Source organism: Lissotriton vulgaris, chromosome 3_2 (assembly GCF_964263255.1).
Source record: "Lissotriton vulgaris chromosome 3_2, aLisVul1.2, whole genome shotgun sequence".
Classification (NCBI taxonomy): domain Eukaryota; kingdom Metazoa; phylum Chordata; class Amphibia; order Caudata; family Salamandridae; genus Lissotriton; species Lissotriton vulgaris.
The window spans coordinates 25,569,019-25,581,794 of NC_141690.1; the positions used below are offsets into that span (position 1 = coordinate 25,569,019).

The window sequence follows — 12,776 nt, forward strand, 5'->3', positions numbered from 1 at the left end:
ACGTCCAACCACATGTAAAATGTGGTTGGAGGTGGGAACACCCTATCACCAAGGCAGGCGTTGGGAGGATAAGACCTGCGATAAACTTGTTTATCGCAGGTCTCCCAACGCCTGCTCTAACCAGGCGTTAGGCATTGATAACATGGGGGTGTGGATCATAAAGCTGAATCCATTCCCCCCCCCCCCCTCATATTATCAAGGCACACATTAGCTCGTGAAAACAACACCAGTTTTCACGCTCTGATTTTCACTATAGCCGGCTAGCGCAGGATTTACTATCGCCTACGTGTTGCGCATTGATAATGATGTGCTAACACGGTGAAAAAATCTGGCGATAGTGAAAAGTGCGATGTGCGTTTTTTAACGCACATCTTGTTAATATGCCCCCAGATCTTTCCTCGTACTGCTATGTTAAATCCACGAGTTTGGTGGATTTTACGCAGTCATAACTTTAGGGTTAGATGTGCCACCTGGGATTTCCGGGGTAGTAGCCTTTGGACATGTGTTTAACACTTACAAAGTTGTACCTTTTAGGTAGTCTCAGATATTCCTTAAATTAACAGTTAAGTTGTGAAGTTAACAATATTTAAAAAATGCTACACTTTGTGTGAAAATTGAATGTGAAAATCAAAACTCTGTTCAGGAGGCCTATACACAAGCTGTTCTCCACGTGAAAATACATGTCCATGTGGTGAAACAAACAGAAAAAAAATAAGTGCCGAAATTCACATTTTTGCTGTCGCTGCTTCCCACGAGAGCTAACATTTTCACATACTTTCAAGCAAAATGGTGTGAATTTTGATGCATCCCCAAATGTTTGTACAGCTGTTCAAATCATAATCTTAAGTATATGGTGGATGCATTTAAAAAAAATGTTTTATCGCTCGAGGTTTATACGAATAGCCTTTACTACGCAAGTGCTATCAAAGTAGCCCATAACGGATGATAATATTCCACTAGAAACAAAAAACAAGTGTATGTATCCTATTGAGTACTTTGACTTTTTTCAGTGATTTCTTTCTGTGTTTATTTTTATTGCAGCTCTTTATTGTTGTCGGAAACAAGAAGGCTAATTGTTTTTGGGCGGCAAATCTTCAGCCAGAAAAGCAACTTCACCCTGAATCAACGCAAGACCAAAGACAACGTTTCATTACACAGAAGTATAAGGAAGGACGATTTAGGAAACTTTTACCGTCTTCTCTCAGCCAACAACAACTAAATGAGGTATTCTAAATGAGAGAGAAGTAAAGTCGTCACAGCACAGTGAAACTACTTGGTACAGTTAGTGTACCTAGTATGTCATAGGAAATGCCGACTAGACAGAAGGCAAACGACTGAAAATTGAAAGATGAAAAATTAGGTTTTGAAAAGCAAGACACTTTTCCCTGGTGGGAATCTCTTACAAGGCCTTAATACTTAATCACAAATGAGAATTCCCCAGTAGGCTGTAAAAGGTGAAATAGACAATTACAATTAGGAATATGCAGTGCATATTTGTGACAATAACTTTAATGACCCAGAAATTAATTATAAAGTGTATGGTATCAAAATATTAAAACATTTTGCGATCTGGTGTAAAAGAAGGCCCAGGTCAGTGGTCATTAGAATTTAATTTTGACAAGAAACGAGAAAGAGCTCATGAATGTGGAATATTCAGAAAGAAACATCAAATGATCACAATTGTAATACAAATGTAGGTTTGAAAAGTGGATGGTACAAACAATTTACCCTCATATTTGCTGATGAGATAAGGTTCCAAGAAGTATACCTCTCCACCGTGCCCTGACTTATTTTTTGCGCTATGGTCAAGGTCTGTGTAGTTTTAAAAAAATCTCCATTGTACTATTTCTGAACTTTGACAGTTCATTATGAAGTAAGCCTGCAGGCCCCAGCATTTACCACCAGGCTCCATCCCATCTTCAACTAGATACGATGATAGAGTTTTTTCTGAGGATTCTGTCATGTCTATCACTGTGGGCTTGTATAGGTGTCTCTCTGTCAGATCCCTACCTGAGGACTGATTCATATGTGGTCTGCTGTGGGAACTAAATGATCACTCTAGACCACATGGCCATTTCGCCTTAAGCCAGCAGAAGTATTTAAAATGAGTATCAGAGAATGGCCATCTCTTGCTTTTCTGGTCATTGGTTAGAATATAAAAATGCCCAATTTGATCGTTCATCTTGCAGGCGTGCATCTGTTTTCTCTAAGATTAACTATTTTGTATAGACTTGCTATTATGAATATTTGACTGTATTTTTCGCACTGTATTTTGACCAAGTTTTTCTTAGATATTCTTGCCCTTACATTAACATTTTTGCAACTGTACAGCTTTTGAAAGTTACTATTTATGCATACTACCTGAGCACACCACTGTTGGGTTTAGTCTAATTTTCTATGATGTGGACAACATGAGGTGTTACCACTAAGCCATTCCAAGTTCCATCTCTGTTTAAATATGAATGGTCAGGGTTGGACGGGGACAGAAAACAGGCATGAGCATAAAAATAAAAGTGGCCCTCATTAGTGAATTAGATAGCTAAAAAGTGTCCTACATTTGCAGATAGGGTAAATGTGAACTTGACACGTTGTATGGGTGTTTTGCAAGGTATAGGAGACTGCATGTATAAGAAAAAGGTTACTGGTTGACTGAGGTGTGAGCCCTGGTCAAGAAGTAACCACAGACCTTGTCTGGGTAAGGCACAAGCAAATCCAATTAACCTGTGCCCAAACCCCAGTAGATTGGCACAGAGCTCTCAGGCGTAACATAAATGCAATGTGTAAAGTATTTCTGCATCACTTCAAACAGTAACACAAGGAAAACACCACACAAAAAGATCCCACTCCAACTCAGAAGAATAGAATAAAATGTAATAAATAAAACAAGACTAAGATGACAAGCATTCAATCAGTAGAACCTGAGATAAAAATAAAGTGTAAATTAGTGTCTAAAAGCGCAAAGGCCAACCTCGGCTATATGGTCGTGCTGGACTGGGTCAAAGTGAAAAGTTCAGGCTGACCATTATACTATCCCAGGTTAGTCCTTTTTAAGGTTTATCTTCTCAAGTTCATGCTAATAGTCCCATTTGTGTTGCAGAGGGCCGCAAGGAGCAGGGAGAGCATCAAAAAAGGCTGTTGACAAAGCACGAGTAGTCGGCATTGCCTGAGCTTTGCACTGATTTGTGGTGCAGGTGGTGAGATATTGATGCAAACAAGGACCGTTCTCAGTCAAGAAGAGCCTGAAAGCTTGATTTCAGCACACTTGAGCCACACCAACGGTCCAAGACCAGAGAGGCACTGCTCGGGATTAGGAACTGGACTGGTTCAGGTTTTTGAGGACCCTTTCATGTCCCTGAGGCTCAGATCAAGAGGCCAGCATACTAGCCCTTAGAGTCACTCTGGGGTTTAAAATTACATTACAGGGCCAGCTCTCCTTCCCCAGGCAAGAGGGCAGATGGTGAGCACGCCAGGGCAACAATTGCTTTAGAGCAGCAGTCCAGTATTGTGGCAGTTCTTGTAGCAGCACAGCAGCCCTTCTTCCTGAAAGAGTATCCAGAGGTCCAGAAGTGTACTGAAGAGTTGGTGGCTGATGTTGAGTATTTATATGCAGCTGTGCATTTGGAGTGGGGAAGAAGCTTCTAGAGGTTTTCCTTTGAAGTCCCCAGGCATTCTACCTTCCTTGTCCTGGCTCTAGACTAACTAAATGGGTATGAAGCCTTTGGTGTGAAGACAGGACTCAGCCTATTTAGGTGTAAGTGGGGCTGTGCCCAACTACTACCCCCTTCCTTCCAGTGATGGTCCCTCCGGGTACACCTAAACACCCTATTTTGTTTGGCTTTCTAGGAGGAATAAACAACATTCAACTTTCAGCTACACCCAGTCATGTGACAAGAGACAGACTACAGGCACTAAATGGTTAAGACAGAAAAATGCCAACTTTCTAAAAGTGGCATTTTCAGTCTTGCCATTTAAAATCTGACTTCAGCATAAGTTAGGACTTTAAATTGTAATTCCAGAGACCAAAAACTTGAACTGGTTACCTATTCCCATCTAGGGATTTACAATAAGAGAATGTAATAAGAGAACGCCAATGTTATTTTATGGGAGAGGTAGCCCTCACAGTAGTAAAAAACAAATGTAAGACTTTATCTCTACCAGGACATGTAAAATATGCACAGCTACTTAAATACATTGCACCCTGCCCTCTGGGTGTTCCAGGGCCTACCTTATGCGTGACATATGCATTAACAAGCATTGGAAATGCAAACTGGCTCACATTTGTTTGAGTTAGAGCTATTGACATTGTAAATGGCATTGTCTTTTACCTATGTGTACTTGGCACACTTATTGACATGTTGCCAAGTCGATGAATGAAACTCTGCATTAAAATACTGACCTTACCCTCAGTAACAGAATCAGCATGCAGAAGGAATCACACTTAACAGAACATGAGAAGCATGCTAAATCGAAATGTGTGTTATTTACACAAGTAATAGAAATGACAATGGGAAACAAATTCTTAAGGGCCTGGTAGGGATGTCCCAAAGATGTTGTCATGATTGAAATTGACCCCACCAGAATATCACTGATCAAGCTACGCCCCTGGTGTTCACAAAGATAAGGATTGACTCCTAATGTTGGTAAAAGGATAACAGACATGTTAGTGACAGCTCTGTAATGAACAACCAACAAGTCAGTTGACCTTGCTTTTTGTTAGCAAAAAACTGCTGTGCATCACTGCCGTGCTACCACTGAATCTAAAATGTAATTGCATGCAAATATGAGCATCTGAACTTACTTTGGAAAAATATCAACATTTCTACCTCACAGTCATATGAGCATTGGACCACACCCACCCTGAAGAATCCTGTGGTGTTATTGAAGGGTTTACTGTGTACAAAACAGCGAGTATTCTCTTCGGGTACTTGCTTCAAAACCAGAGGGGTAGTGGAGGGGCTGGACGGTCAAATAGCAATAAAGAGTTCATCTTGCTGAATGCCAACCTTTTGTCATAGTTACTGCCCGTTCCTTTTTACTGTGACGTAAGGCACTGCAAGCTTCTGCGGTCGGAGGGCTGTCTGTGCAATGTTACTTCTTCACTAGAAAGTTACACTGAAAGGCTTAAACTGATGGGAAAAAAATCAATGCCTCCTATAGCTTTTGATACCTTGAAACTTCTCTGCAGGGGAGGGGTAAAGGTTACTTGGGGAAAGATGGTTAGACATTCATATACTGGAGGACACCACTCAATTCTGTTCTGAGTAGAATTTCCAAAACAAAGGCCACACTCACAAAAACCTATGGATTGAGGGTGGTGAGGGGGTTGTGTCAAAGGATTCCCCTCTCCCACTGATAGGAGTGAAGTTGCACAGTTGGTTTCCAAGTACTGCACCCTGGAGTGGACAGAAAATGCTGAAAGGTTGGGTCCCTGAGTGATTCATGCCCACCCCTATTTTTGTTTTTTAGCATTTATTTTGTGCAAACTTTACCCAAAGGCCTTCCATCATCAAGTGGGTGTTTCAACTCATTTGTCGGGATGATATATTTGCGCAGAGAAAGAGGCGAAGTACTCACGCTTGTTTTGGAGGTCTCCAGGTTGCATGGCTTGCTAATTCTGCACCTGCCTCTAGTTCTTTATATTGCTGTTGCTCTGCCAAGCATGAACTGGTATCTGTGTAAATTTGGCGTTTCTAATCATCTCATGTCTTTCAATAAAATCCTGATGATTTGTTTTCTTTTATATGGTGTTGAGGGTTCCTTATGCTCAGTCTGGTGGCACATGCTACCTCTGTGGTTAGGCTCATGCCAGTGTGTCAATTAAAAAAAAATACTTCATTCAGTTCCCAGGAGATAAAGGCTGGCATAAAAAGCTACCACCAATAACATCAAGACATTTGATTGCCGAGTGGAAGTAGAGGACGAAGAATGAATGGGAGCCAAGTGCTATTACCTCCCTCAAGTCCCATTCCAAGACTGGGGCCAGTTACTTGGAACTGCTGGGACGTTTCTAGTGCTGTCTTCCAGGACCCAATAGTGTCATGAATATTTAAGCGGTTTTATTTTGTAGGAGTATAGTTGATACTGTGTACAAGATGTGTCTTTCATCAACAAGTGGAGATGATTATTTCTGTTGTTAAATCCTTCATCCTTTTGACCCAATGCGATCTCTGGAGGCAATTTGCCACAAGTTGTGCAGAACAGAATACAGTGCTGCGCCCATAGCGCGGTCACCTTCAGCTGCTTCCTGGACCTTTTGTCAACTAGTCGATGCATGCTGGGACATGTAGTATGAATGAGGAAATGGCACTTCAAAATCGTCCCCGAGTGGTTAACTAAAATGTAAGGATTTGCTGGCGGTGACCCTTGTGACGTGAGGTCACTTGCCAGTTAAGAATGGTAGCCCTGTTAGGGAGTTGTGCTTTAACAGGGCTTATTTATTTATTTATTTATATAAGGGTTTGTATAGCGCCGGAATCGACTCCAAGGAGTATCTCTGCGCTTTTATGGAAACATTATAACTATGCAGCGAAGAATATGTAATAGTTTTTTATTAAAAGCAAAACAGAGTAGTTTTTAGCAGTTTCCTAAAGGCCAAATGATTGGGACATTCTCTTAAAGAGAGGGAAAGTTCATTCCAGTATTTTGGTCGAGGTAAAATAGAGATTTTTCTCCTAATTTCACTCTCTTAATTCTAGCTCAAGCAGGATTGACATTAATGTAGTGCCACTTCTCATGACATTATCCCTCCTTTGAAGTTACAGAACTGACAAATCTAATAAATCTGTTAATTGTGTTCTGACTTTGGTAGCATTTTCTCTAAGGCTTTGGTGCTTGGATTAGGACCGTTATTGGAACTTCCCAATATAATGAACATATTTTAATAAGCTTTAAATGAGAATAGATTGACATATAGCAGTTGAAACCAAACATTTTCAGTAGGACAGTGTAGGCACTGTCATAGATCATTTCTTACTTTTAATGGGACAAAGTAGCAATTTTCAGCATTATCCTCATAGTTTTAAGGGACATGCAGTCACTGTACAGTTTTGGAACTTCTCTACATGACTCCTGTTTTCATTGTCATAGCAGTGGCACTTGGTTTGAGTACTAATAATGGAGAATCTTGTCTTTTCTCCATACGATACAATCACTTTTAACGCGAAAGCACTACCACACTACCCCACTGCTCAGTACTCGCACTTCTCAGCACATTCACAAACTTTTAATAGGACATCACTAGGTACTCCCTGCATGCTTCTAGTGTGTTTGTCAGTATTCGTAATTCTAAGAATTATTACATTATTGTTTAAATCTAGTGTGCAGGCACAGCTAAGCAAGCTTCAAGGACTTTTAAAAGCTTAATCCTCAGGATGGCATTGTTTTCATGAGCTAGTCCTGGCACTTCTTGCAGAGGTTCCAAAACATTTGGTGAAGTGCTATCATCTACTGTATGAATATATAGAGCACTGAATGTGCCTTCTCAAGAAATGTGGTCCTGAGAAGCGCAGGCTCCAATCCCACAGTCTGCATCCAGTCATTTCTTCTTCTCTGGCAGACAATATGAGTCCCATCCAGTATACTGCTTCTGTCAGGGCTTTTCGGGAGAAACTACAATTTCTCGTTGTTGCCTCTCATGCAGACCTGATTTCAGGGCGACCAGAAATAAGCATTTTTGTTTGTTGCCAGTGTATGGCTCCCAGTATATCTGAAGGAGAACCTCTGTAAATTGCGTTAAAAATCATGATTTGAAAAAGGCACAGAGGACAGAGTAGCGAGTACAAAGCCATAGACTCGGTAGGTCTTTAGATTCAGGAATAAATGGCAGTAGGAGGGTGAGCATCACGGAGATGTCTGGTGTTCTTCTATCGTCTCATCAAGTGTTTCTTGGTTAATCCCCCTGTTAACACCACTCCAAGTTTTAGTTTTTTAACCAAACAGTGCAATATTATTTGGACATTCAACAATATTAACATGACCTCAAAACGCTCCGAAATGGGCACGAGACACAAACAAAACATTACCATACGCCGAGACGTCTCAGCCAGCCACCGCAACGGCAACATTTGTGAGCCTGATCCTCCCACGAACAGACGGCAAAAAGTGAGTCACTGACACAGGCCTCAAACCGTGTACTTACCTTCCATGTCAGGGCCCTTCCAATTCATGCAGTGGTCATACCACTTCCTTCCAAGCATGTTTCAAATCCCTGAAGAACCTGATGCAGAAATTCAAGGCATGCTTCTGAAAGGTGGACCCATCGCATGTGTAGCATGCTATGCGAATCCTGGCTTCCAGCTAGCATGGCATCATGGGAGATGTAAGCCAGTATGCATTTTAGCAAGCGGGGAAAGACCAGTTCCATAGTTTCCAACAAGAGTAAAATCTCAGCAAGGGCTTCAGCTACACCCCTCCCACCCTTGGATTGCACATTGCAAACACATTTTAAAGTGCTCATGCATACACACACATCCCGAAAGACACACACACATATACACTCTCTGACACACAAACTCATACGGAGTAGGAGGCTGCTAAATAAAATCTTACCTGCTCCTCTTCGAAATGAGCATGCATACTGAATGGAGAATTAGCCTTTACCACACTGTCGGACCCCCGCATGCCTTTACCATGCAGGCTTAACTACCCAGGTACCACACAAGTCTTTACCACGCAGGATTTTACAACTGATATGCCTTTACCACACATACCATTACAATGAATTTCGTAGTAAAGGCTTGATTGGTAAAGACATATTAGATGTAAAAGTTTTCCAGGCAAGTACATGGAAGTAGTACAGGTTTTAAGTGTTTTTTTAGATTGTGTGTGTGTGTGTATATATATATAGGTGTTTTAAAATTCTTTTTTTTAAATCTTTTTAGCCTTCTATTTTTTCAATATTGCTTCATTGGTTATTTATCTATACATATTTATATTTGTATGTATGTATTATTTATTGAGTTACCAAATTCGATATTTTAACATGTACCTGTCTTCCATGATTCTTTATGAGGTCTTGAGTATGTCTTCAATGTTTATACTTCTGATGATCCTTGTCGAACTCACTCACACTGCATTTAAGCACTTTATTGGCCCTTTCTTGCCATGTGATCAAGGCTGCGGTGACGTGGCCAAAACGCGTCATGCTGGTGGTAAAGGGGAAATAAAACCACACAACAAGTATTTGTTTGACGTCCGAGTGGTCTGTACCTGTTGGAAAATTCGGCTTCACCCCCCACCACAATTGTTCAAGCATTTTTTTGCCACCATTATGTGCAAATTCTGTCACACTGTTAGAGCAGAATGGCAGTATGGGGCAATACCCTACAAGGGTCAAACTAATAAAATTTAAATATCCTACTTTAATGAGGTATGACTTCAATATTCAGACCTATGATCCACCATACCATTCCTGGGTATAAAGAGTTGTGTGGCTTATTTAGATACCCGTACATTTTCCTGCTTAAATTTCCTCCATATGTCATAGAGTGGGTTAAAATAATTCAGCGTCCTCACATTTATGTGACAGAGAACTGAGGAACTTACAGTCCAGTGGCACAAATCTTATTGCCCAGCATTCCAAAAATTCTCCTGATAAAAACAGTGCTTTGGATATGAGGGTCATCTTATCACATGACCATAATGGACCATGCGAAGACCAAATTGGCACTACATGGACACAGTTTTGGATAGTTGTTCACCAGTAGGTTGAGTCCTCCCATGAATATAGAATACTGCTTTCATTGGGAGAAATATAGGAATGCATGCCGTTAGGGCTTTTGTTGATGGCTGCAATCCTTGGAATTTTCTTGCTCATAAGTATGAAGAAAAATAATTTTCTTGAAACTAGTTGGTGAGAGTTACAGCCTTATGCCTACTGTCAGGGGAACATTCCAAAGCAGAAGGTCCTGTAACTAAAAAGAGTGTTTTCCATGTGAGATGACAAACTTGGGTACAGTTCAGAAGGTTTTTCTTTACCATTGAGTTTTGAATTTAGGGAGTAAGGCCTGAATCCAGAGGACAATACTTGGTAGGCCGGACAGGTGAAGCATTTAAAGCCAAGGAAAGCTATATTGAAGCGGGTGCTATCCATCATTAGCAGCCAGTGGAATAACAGCTGCTTACCACAGCACTTGGCCTGGAGTGCCAGTAAGGCATCAGCTTCCGAGATTAAGCCAATAATTTAGACTTTTCTACTAATTGAACTGTGAAATTAAAGATTTTAGAATGTGTAATTAATACAAAGGAATGCCTTCTTTCTGCCCAAGTTGACCAGTTCTGTTTTAGGACACCAGCTTGAAGGTGTTCAATGTCTAAACTTGGTAATCATTTTGGATCGTATTTTTTCTAACTTATTTCATTGTGCTTATAGACATAAACCTCTAAGGATTGATTGTCTAGTTACCAAAGCAAATGTAAAGCAAATGTAAAGCACACCGATGGAAACCTGTTTACCTGCATTTACTGGATTGTGGACTATTTCCAAAAAAGGCCACCTTCTTATAGTACTGAAATGCCCTTACCATCGATCTGACAGCACCTAACATACACCTGCATTAGAGGGATGAAAATTGTAGAGAAATGCACCATTCACTTCTAAATTCCCCAGGTGTGCTTTAGAAGATGTAGAGTACATGGGAAAACCTTGAATTAGAGGGAAAAACAGCAACAAAGTAATTCAAACCTAATGAATGGGTACTTTATGCGATAATGCAGTGATTCTGAATAAAGATACTGAAATAGGAGTAAGTTGGCTTACTTCATCAATACGGAGTTCCTCATTCCAAGTTCCTTGGTTTTGAGAGGTAACATTGCATCTGATAGATGCTGATACCTCTGCAATATTTACCAGGCGCAATACTAAATTCCCATTCGAAATTCCACGCCTGGTAAGGGGGGATAATGCATTAATGCTGCATGATTTACTCGGCTGTACCTTTTGGTCCACTGTGCAAAAGTGGCATCAATTTAAAGCACAGGGACTCATGAGTAGGTCATACTGGAGCATTTGTAATTACCCATGTAGTTCTGAAATTGTTAAAAACGAATTAGTGGGTTCTAAACTGATGCACAGGTTTGTTCATGATAGGATTTTTTTGGAAATATTAGGATATTACATATTTTAGGCGGTAATATAAGCATATATTTTAATGTATGAAAATCATTAAGCACTAATCTATTTGTTAATTAAATTAATCAACGTGCATGGCAAATGAAGATGCAGCATTCAAAAATGCGATAGAATTCCCTCACTTCAAGATGGCTGCATCACTTGATGCTCTTTCGCCTCCCCCTAACAGTACGCTCGTCAGTGTGCTCTGGAAACGTTTTACCCCCTGTATTATTTTCTCTCCTGCATCTGACTTGGCATTTCGTTTCACTGCTGTGCTGTGAGGCTGTTTGAGCAGGGGGAGATACACAGAGGCACCCAGTCTTGAGCAGCCCTGTGCAAGGAACATGGAAACCCTACTCAGTTTAAATTAAATTCCCTGCACCTGATTGCGACCAAACACGAGGAGAGCAGCACTGATCTGTCGTCCTTTCTTTCCAAGTAGGTCAGTTACTATTTATCTGTTTGTCCATGTAGAATAGCTGACTACTAGCATTCCCCAGGGGTTGCTCGCTCCAGTTTCTGGTGCTTTCGAAAGGCTGTATGTTGCAGCCTTTTAAATATTCTCATCACAGCAGCTCCAGTGTTTGCCCATGCAAACAGGGAGCTGCACAGCTGTAGGTGCATAGAAACGAGATGCAGAAGCAGGACCCTAGGGGGCTTATATGAGAGCCATGCATCACTTTTGCACCATTTAAAGTGGTTCTCATAAAGATGTATGCAGCCACACAAATCCAACATGCGTGGCTTTGAGTGGCAGTATAAATCATGAGTAAGGTGATGTAGCACAGATCACTGTTTTGCCTTACTCTGCGCCCAGGAGGCGTTCCATGGGCATTGTGGTGGCTTTGCCCAGGCAACACACATGGAATGGCCCTCCCCCAGATTTTCAAAGTGATTCAAACCTGGGGAACTGTAAAACCCATACGCCTCCAAAGGTGAGGCGTAACAAGGAGAAATATATTTATTTAACCTTGTTTTTTCCTCTTAACAATTGAGTTGCATTATGCAGCACACATTGAAAGAGGACAGCATCTCATAGGATTATTTTTGTACATAAAGCACCCTTTCTTGCACAAAAACAATCCTGCAAGCAATGGAGGCACCCTTGCCCCATGGTGAAAGGTTGCCTACATTGGCACTAGACTGCCAAAAAGTCACCAGCGCAGGCAAAAAGGACAGGAATGCTCCCTATTGCTTAAATACAGTTCATCATGCACTTTCACTTTAACATAGGGCAGCACAGCAAGGTGCCTTTCTGTGCTGCCCTACGCCAAAATGCCATAAATGAGGCTCTAGATATGCACACAAGAGCCAAGTGATGAGCCAATCCCCTGCATGGGTCACTACCAGCACAATAATTAGCAAAACATGTAGATTACATTTGTTCGACCTACTGGCTGTGTCAATGCTTGTTACAGAGGGCATGTAGTATCCGATTTTCTGTGAATTTAATAAGACTCTACCTTTTGCCATTAGTCCACATATTAGGATATTTGTGTATCAAGCTGTAATTTTTAACGAACAATTACCTGGGCCTTCTGAAATGTAAATCGATTGCATTGCTCCATGATATGCTGATCTTTCACATCAGAAAGCGCGTTAAACATTTGCTGTCTATATATTTACAACTATTAAAAAGTCCTAGCCCAGAGGCAACCACCATCTT

General features: G+C 41.0%; 1 protein-coding gene across 1 annotated transcript in view; it reads left to right on the top strand.

Moving 5' to 3' along the window:
* Positions 1–12,776, top strand: part of ARAP2 (ArfGAP with RhoGAP domain, ankyrin repeat and PH domain 2) — a 1,270,949-nt gene that overhangs the window by 635,449 nt on the left and 622,724 nt on the right. The window contains exon 13 of the mRNA XM_086964430.1: positions 1,042–1,224. Coding sequence (XP_086820556.1) covers positions 1,042–1,224 — 183 coding nt within the window. The remainder of the gene's footprint in view (positions 1–1,041; positions 1,225–12,776) is intronic.